The sequence below is a fragment of the Electrona antarctica genome (assembly GCF_951216825.1).
Source record: "Electrona antarctica genome assembly, chromosome: 12".
Taxonomy (NCBI): Eukaryota; Metazoa; Chordata; class Actinopteri; order Myctophiformes; family Myctophidae; genus Electrona; species Electrona antarctica.
The window spans coordinates 30580897-30589847 of NC_136793.1; the positions used below are offsets into that span (position 1 = coordinate 30580897).

At 42.4% G+C, this 8951-nt stretch overlaps 1 protein-coding gene across 1 annotated transcript; it reads left to right on the top strand.

Moving 5' to 3' along the window:
• The first annotated feature begins 551 nt into the window (after positions 1–551).
• On the top strand, positions 552–8951 carry rfk (riboflavin kinase). The gene is made up of 4 exons (XM_079515682.1): positions 552–1197; positions 5733–5884; positions 7241–7343; positions 7676–8951. Exons 1-4 carry the CDS (start codon positions 1116–1118, stop codon positions 7852–7854), a joined length of 516 nt encoding a protein of 171 aa, XP_079371808.1. The 5' UTR covers positions 552–1115; the 3' UTR covers positions 7855–8951.

Here is an 8951-nt window from a genome sequence, read left to right on the forward strand (position 1 = left end):
CACCTTTTTACTTGTAAAATTGTGATGTGACAATAAAGATTCTAATTCAACTACTGCATTGTGAAAGATTTGGGTATAGGATTTGAATAGGCATGCCTAAGGTGGGTTGCCATTCTGTCAATGCAGTCTCTGTCTCGAAGTGTATATCTGTATGTCTTTCAATATTTTGATTACCTTGAACTGTAACCATTATACACTATTAATACAATTTTCAATCAATCAATCAATCAATCAATCAATCAATCAATCAATCCATCCATCCATCCATCCATCCGAGTCAGCTTCTCCTACTGGTAGACAAGTGAACAGCAGCCTGGAGAGTGATTGGCTAGTTGACTGTCAAGTTGACCCAGAACCATTGAAAGAGACAGTTAAGAGTAAGACACTCTCTGATCTAACTGCCACGGCGCCACGCGATCACATGGCTCGTGTAGCGAGCGTGACTAAATTCTGATGAATGCGTTCCAACGTTGGAACTACACGAAAGTGCTGGGTCATGACTCATGAGTGACGAGTCGCATTTTCCGTTTACAATGAAAGTTTACAATGGACTGTCGTAAACTCTCTTTCTTAATGGCTCTAAACTGGCCCAACCCATAGCCCATACGTAACCACACTTGGACTGCGATTGGATAGCCTCGACCAACTAGCCAATGGTCACATAGCCTGGAGGGGCGCGACCTTCCCTCTGGACTATGGGATCTTAACACTAATGTAACCTACGTTATTTCAGTTCAAATCGCAGCATCATCTCACTCTAGCCCAAAATGCGAGGTGTTTGTTTGTTAGCAGCCAGTGGGTGAACCGACGTGACAGAGAGGATATCTTGTTTGTGTAGCGTTTCTGTACAGTATAACGGGCACTCTCCCCACTGTTTAGAATAAGGAAATTAGGATAGCATAGTTGGCTTTAGCTCGCTAGCTTAGTTGGTGGTGGCACCGGGTGGCACTCACTCAAAATAAAGTTAGCTCGTGATCTAGCCAAACACAAGGGCGAACTCTGATCTCTATTACGGCAACAAACCGTGTTTACACAGGCAGTCTGCCAACGACATTGAGGTTATTTGCTCTGCCTCTGTTAAGTGTAAATCGAAGAGAAGCCTCGATACAGGAGACATGAGGAGTCTTCCGTACTTCTGCCGGGGAGAGGTGGTCCGAGGATTCGGGAGAGGAAGTAAAGAACTTGGGATTCCTACTGGTAAGTGGCTTTATTTTTGATAATATGCTCTTTGACAACAGCTGTCTGGCGCCTATTAACATATACCTCAAAATAGGCACACAGCAAGTTGTTCTAGTAAAGATGTGATGCTAACCAAACGTAACGTCATTTACAAGCAAAACGTTTTGTTGTGAATGACGCAACGTGCGTCATTTCACTTGACAGAAACCTGCGAGGTCATCCGAGGCAGCAGAGCTTGGTGCGTCATCTCGACAACAATGCAATGTAAAATAAGTGCGGAGTATTTTTTTACAGTCTATGGTGCGGAGTGGGGACGACGACACGACACATGAATGCATGTCACGATTTTATCATTTTAACTATAGATATTCCTCTTTTTATTCACTGTAGATTATTACTCCTTATTTATGACACTACTGCAGTAGTGTGTGATGTCACGTGTGTGCATCTTCTTTGTACACTCACTGTAGGTTGTCTGTCTGTCTGTCTGTCTGTCTGTGTGTGTGTGTGTGTGTGTGTGTGTGTGTAAAACATAGAATTTTGGGAAATTTAACACATTGCCAAGAAGCATTACAGCCAGACATAACCACCATGGCAAATTATCTTATGTCTCTTGTTGTAACAATGCTTCTTGGCAATACCTAAAAGTTTCCCCCTTTTTTAAATGGTGTTTTTTTTGTAAAGGGGGCCAAAGTAAACAACACTAAACTTTTACACTTTGTGGCATAAATCGGTGCAGACTTTTCTTTTAAAATTCTTACATCGTTACTGCTTTTCCCCCAGCACCCAACCTATGTTTTTTTTTAGATGTGCATGTCTTTTGGTTGTTTTACACACACACACACACACACACACACACACACACACACACACACACACACACACACACACAGTGCGCATGTGGTGGTCCAAATGTTTGCCCTGCATTTTAATATTATTCAAGTGAGATGCGTTGGTTTTATGCATGAATGAATGAATTTTATTTGTATAGCACCTTTCCAAACATATAGTTACAAAGTGCTTTACAGACAGGTTATAAAACAGGAATCATAAAAACATCAAAACATCAGAAACAATGAAAAATGAAGAAAATAACAGGTCACTAAAACAATTAAAAACAATATTAGGAAAAACACTTGGCATATAGATGTGTTTTTAAAAGCGTTTTAAAAGAAGACACTGATTCTGCTAACCTAAGCGCCAGTGGCAGGGAGTTCCAGGGCAAAGGTGCCCGAGCCGCAAAGGCCCGGTCACCCCGAGTGACCAGACGTGTTGCAAGAGGAACTAGGAGGGCCCTATCCGAAGATCTGAGGCAGCGCACAGGGTTATGGGGTTGCAGCAAGTCTGTTATATAAATGGGAGCTAGACCATGTAGAGCTTTAAAAGTAATCAATAAAATCTTAAAATCAATTCTGTAGCTCACAGGGAGCCAGTGAAGAGTAGCTAAAATAGGTGTGATATGCTCACGTTTTCTTGTGTTGGTGAGAAGGCGAGCCGCAGAGTTCTGCACCATCTGGAGGCGAGATATATTTTTCTTGCTCATACCAGAGTATGTTGAATTGCAGTAATCCAGTCGTGAAGATATGAACGCGTGTATGACGGTTTCCAGGTCTGCATATGACAAATGTTTAATTTTAGCAATATTTCTGATTTGATGGTAACATGACTGGACTACTTTGGTGACTTGGGTGTTGAAGGAAATATCTGGATCGAAGAAAACACCTAGGTTGCGGGCTGAGTGTGTGATGTTTGCGGATAGGGTGCCAAGTTCAGAGTGAAATGAGTGGGTTGAGTTTGGGGGGCCAAATAAGATTATTTCTGATTTGGATTCATTTAATTGCAGAAAATTCTGAGACATCCAACTCTTTATGTCAGAGAGACATGTAAGAAGGCGTGGTACGTTAACTGTAACACCAGGTTTAAGGGGGATATACAGCTGAGTATCGCCCGCGTAACTATGAAATTGGATTCCATGGTTCCTAATAATGTTGCCAATTGGCAACATATAAATTGTGAAAAGTAGTGGACCAAGGATAGAACCTTGTGGAACGCCACATTTAAAAGGAGCTCGTAATGATGAGGCTTCCCCAATCACAATTGAGAAGCTTCTGTTTTTTTTGGACAGCCGCACCCCGCCACGCAATAAACACACACCTGTGGATGTTATCCGCTCGACTCAACACCATCACGCAACGAAAAATAGATTAGGCTTGAACTTTCTTAACCTAATGAGCATTGATTATAACAGCAGTTACAATGAAGAAAACAGCTGTTACCATAAAGATAACCGTCATCTCATGATTTAGGCCTACTGTGTTTTATAACTACAGTTGACTCAAGACAGTGAATCATAATTCAAAATGTGAAGAGTGCTATGGAAAGTTGCACAGACTAGTCAACGACAGACAGTTAAGGTTCATACCTGGAGTCCAGCCATTTAATCTGTATTTATCCGCTGTATGCTACTCAGGATTGTGTATATTCCGTTATAGGTGAAACTGCACTCGCTGCACCCGCATGTATGTTCACATTCTCATACTCCCGGACCTACGGCCAATGAGGAAGTACTGTATACTAGAGTTCTCATCGGGCCTGAAAATTAAGGCCCGGCCCTACCCTACCCTAACTGGGTCGGCCCGAGGCCCGGCCCGACCCTAACAATTACCATAATGTCAGGCCCGAAAACCCGAAAAGGGTGACAGAGTGAAAAAAAAGAGAAAAAAAGGAAAAAGAAAAATGCCACTATATGGCTGCGGCGCCGTGGATTATTGAGACGACCGTGTCAGAGAACGCACTTATAGTCTAGTCGCCGAAATAAAGGATTTATGTAACTCACGTCAATTGGCTGATAATGTTCCATTTTCAACATTCTAATGGTTTCCAGGGGTGAGTAAACATCTTCTGAATCAAAGTAGCAGCGATCCTCTGAAGTGACGCAGTTAATTATGTCCAATAGGCTACTGGCAATATTATGACAATTGTCAACTTGGCTATAATCTACTAGGTTACTGTATAGTTTACATTAATCATTGCCTCTCAAACCCACATACCACGCGTAATGTGCGTTGCCTAACCAAAAGAACAGACATACAAACCATCAACATGCCGCTCGATGGCGTGTCGAGTCTGTCGACAGCTTGCAGATCTTTTATTTTGGGCAGTGGGCACACAACGAGGCGCGCTGCGCTACGATGGGGAAATTAAATAGCTGTAGGCTACAGCGCGCTGCGATACGATTTGTAAACCAAATAGCTGTAGCCTATACAGTGTGACTGTAACATTGCTTGGTCATCATGTAACTATATTACGTGCAGGCGCTTTCATAGTTATATGGAGCATTTACCGTTGATTAGGTAGCCTAATTTAGCTTATTCACCCAGCTGGGTTCAACGAGACAGCAGTGTCTCGTTAAGCCCCGACGTTTCCAAAACGAGCTATTGCGGATAAATCGATGGTCTTATAAAATATTTAAGCATATGGCAAGTTGACTTAAGTTATATAGTTGATGCTGAGCAGTAAGCAGCTCATTTGGTTGGCAAACCAGAGGCCAGCCAGCGGTAGCAAGTTCAACAACCACCGTTCTATTCTGTCACTTTGGTGCGCTGCTGCCTGCTGCTGATCATCGCCGCCTCCTCCTTCAGTCACATATAGTATAATAGCCTAAACTGTAAAAGTTAATCGCCAACATTCACCAGCTCAGCCCTCTTCATATTAAATAAATACATTACACAAACAACAGAATTGTTATTTTTGTTATAATAAAATTATAAAAAAATCACGGAAAATCACAGAGCCCGAGGCTCGGCCCGGCCCGACTAATTATCGTGCATTTTGGGCCCGGCCCCACCCGAAAATGTCGGGCCGGGCCGGGTTCGGGCAGAGATTGAGAACTCTACTGTATACTGTAAGGCAGTATTTGGAAAACATTTGTTTCTCAACTCAAGTCTTGTTAGTTAGTTAGGCAGACAGCATTCTTTCTGTCCATTTACTGTGCTGCGTGTGCTGCACTTTTGAGTAATGCAAACAAACCACTTCAATATGACGGACATTGTGTAACATTTTGTCAACAATCTCTTTCTAAACTTCAAGTTGACACTTGTTTCATGTCTATGAATTTGTTAACTGACTGGTCCCCACTTTCTCCACTGGCAGTTCAATATATTGTGTCTTGCATCTCATGCCTGACACAGAACATGCGTGCACACACACGTACAACGTACGTGCGTCAGTCAGATCAGCAGGCTTTCGGCACTGTGTGGTCCTCTCTTGTTTCGGATCAGCGGCTGGCTTTCTCTTAGTCCCCCACTGTGTGTGTGTGTGTGTGTGTGTGTGTGTGTGTGTGTGTGTGTGTGTGTGTGTGTGTGTGTGTGTGTGTGTGTGTGTGTGTGTGTGTGTGTGTGTGTGTGTGTGTGTGTGTGTGTGTGTGTGTGTGTGTGTGTGTGTGTGTGTGTGTGTGTGTGTGTGTGTGTGTGTGTGTGTGTGTGTGTGTGAGATTTATAATTGTATTTGACAAGTATCTCACTTTCACTCGCCCCTATTCTATCTCCCTTCAGCAAACTTCCCGGACTCAGTGGTGGAACATCTACCTGCAGATATTTGCACAGGAATTTACTATGGCTGGGCATGCATAGATAACGGAGACATCCACAAAATGGTGATGAGCATCGGTTGGAACCCTTATTACAAAAACACAAAGAAGTCCATGGTTAGTTATAACATGACAATTGTTCACTGTGATTACAGTTTCCTGCTCAACAAGTTAAAGTAAACTCAGTCGGGAACATTTGGCTTAAACAGAAATTTCACTCTGGGTCTCTGTGTTTCCACTTTTCTGATCATCTTTAAACCTACACAATGCAGACTTTGTTTGTTTGTTTGATTGTTACTATGTGTAACAATCCGAATAATGTAAGGGATTGAAAACTTACTATCAGCCAATTGCCGCCCCCCAATTAAAATGCTGTTCATTTACCCCAATAAGTGGTTGGGAATGAACAGCCTTCTTGGTTAACAGTCTTGCCCTGAATTTACACCCTAAGGGCCTGGGTACACTGGGTGAATTTACACCCTAAGGGCCTGGGTACACTGGGTGAATTTACACCCTAAGGGCCTGATTACACTGGGTGAATTTACACCCTAAAGGCCTGGGTACACTACCCAGGCCTTTAGGGCCTGGGTACACTGGGTGAATTTACACCCTAAGGGCCTGGGTACACTGGGTGAATTTACACCCTAAGGGCCTGATTACACTGGGTGAATTTACACCCTAAAGGCCTGGGTACACTGGGTGAATTTACACCCTAAGGGCCTGGGTACACTGGGTGAATTTACACCCTAAAGGCCTGGGTACACTGGGTGAATTTACACCCCAAGGGCCTGGGTACACTGGGTGAATTTACACCCTAAGGGCCTGGGTACACTGGGTGAATTTACACCCTAAGGGCCTGGGTACACTGGGTGAATTTACACCCTAAGGGCCTGGGTACACTGGGTGAATTGTGCATAAGCTCCACACATTAATCTTTTTTTACGCAAGTGCTCTATTTTTCCGCGTGTGATGTTTGCGACTACGCATGGGTTACGCAGCCCCTCGCCTTCAGAGGAAAAATGCTCCCCGCGGGACGGATGAATTGTCTGTGCAGCCACATCGATACTTCCGTTCCGCTTTGTCCGCGGTACGGCACGGTTCCGTCCCCAGTCTAGCCCCCCTGTAAGACAAAGACAGCACAACGTAAGACAGCTGTGTACCGCCACAAATACATTTACGATTAGGTTAGAGCAGTAGTAGCACTTTTTTGGCTTCAGTATCCCCATTCCCTGATGCTAGGAATTTATTCAAAGGATCACTTTAATGAGCTAGACACTCAACAAAGTCATTCTTTACCTTTAAGCTGGTGTGGGGGCTCTACCTTTTTAAAAAAGAGAAGAAAAAAAATAAACTGGCACCTACTGTCGATGTGCATGTGATTAGGTATTATATGCATTTTGAAAAATGTAGTCAAAAAGTTACAATTAGTGCCTCTATAAACAAATAAAAAATGCATTGTGTTTTTCATCACAGGAGACGCATGTGATTCACACATTCAAAGACGACTTTTATGGACAGATTCTCAGTGTTGTAATGGCAGGTTACATTCGTCCTGAGAGGAGCTACAACTCACTTGGTAAGATTTATAACTCAAATTAAGGCCACCTTAATCTTAACAGTCATCTCCTTCCTTTCTGCCTTCCCTTGTCTTTTTTTCATATTGTCTCCATTATCCCCTGCCTACTCTGTCCATCTGGATTGTTTCCTTCCTCTCAAATTAAATTCATCCCTCTCTCTTCCCTCTATCTCCTCTTTCATTCTGTCACCATCCACTTTTGCTCTAATCTAAAATGTCCTCCCTCTTGTTTACAGAACTTTACACTCCTGTCTTTCCCTGCTCATCTATTTTCTACATAACATTATCACTTGTTTCCTTCTCTCCATCCTTCTGTTTTTTTTATGAAACAGAAGAACTAATAGTGGCAATAAACAATGACATAGAGGAGTCCAAGGCAAAGTGTGAGCTCCCAGAGCACCTCAAGCTGAAGGAGGACAACTTCTTCACCACAGCCCACAACACATCATCAACCACACCCACTGAGTCGTCGTCGTCTTCATCATCACAAACGATAATCAACGGTCACTGACCGATGACTCTTTCTTGAGCTTTTTGCACGCATATGCAAAACAAAATACACCCTAATCAATGCACAACCCTCACTTGATCATTAAGTAAGGACCTTGTCTATATTGTGAATCCATCAACTGCCATTTTCTTTTTTTACTTTTACTTTTTTCTAATTTTGTCTTAAGTCTTGCTGGAGGAAGCATTCTTCTTTTCACTGCAGACAACCATTTTAATTCATGGATGGTTTTGAGTTCTGTACAATCTCACCACATTACCTCATTAGGATCTTATGTGGGGCAATGCCCTTTGATTATCATTTCCCCTTTGTTTTCCTATTTTTACACATTCCCATTCAGATTTCCTTAGGCAATGGCTGTAGTATGAATAGATAACTTCTGAACTAGATATCCTGTTCATATGCTTGTCAATCTTTTAAATCTGTGTTAGTATGGGAAAGTGTTTGAATGGACCTTAGGGGAGATGATAGTATGTCTTTTATTGTGAAAGGCAAGGCTGGGCCATGAACACTCTGCTCCCCTGCCCACAGCTTATCCCATTTGGAGCTTTGCTCTTTTACTGTCTGTGCCCTTTCCGTGAGTGCTATCTCACCAAGGTCAAATATGTTACTTATTAAGTCTTGTGTGTTGAGATTTTTTTTTGGCAGGGAAGATGTTTATATCTGGGCATTAATGTTTGGAACTTAAGAGATGGACACCAGAGTGACAGACAGACAGATTGATGTATTACTGACATAAATGTTAGTTAATATCAGAGGTCTTTCCATGTTTTCTCTCACTATTTTTATTTAATTAAATCAATTTGAAATGTAACATCCCTGCTGCTAGGACTTTTAGTCACAAACTGTCTGATCACTGCCCATATAAAAATAGGTGATTTGTTTGTCTTACCGGTAGTTTATATCTAAGTTGGTTGTTTATTTTAGTTATGGAAAATTCACTTGCCCATGATTGTAAACTTAGAACTGAATTCATGTATATCAGGGGTGTCCAAACCTTTTTCAAAGGGGGCCAAATTTGAAAATACCCAAGGGCCAACTACATCTCCTACCTGTCGTAATGTGCTTTCGGACCATATTAAAGTCACACATGTATTGCA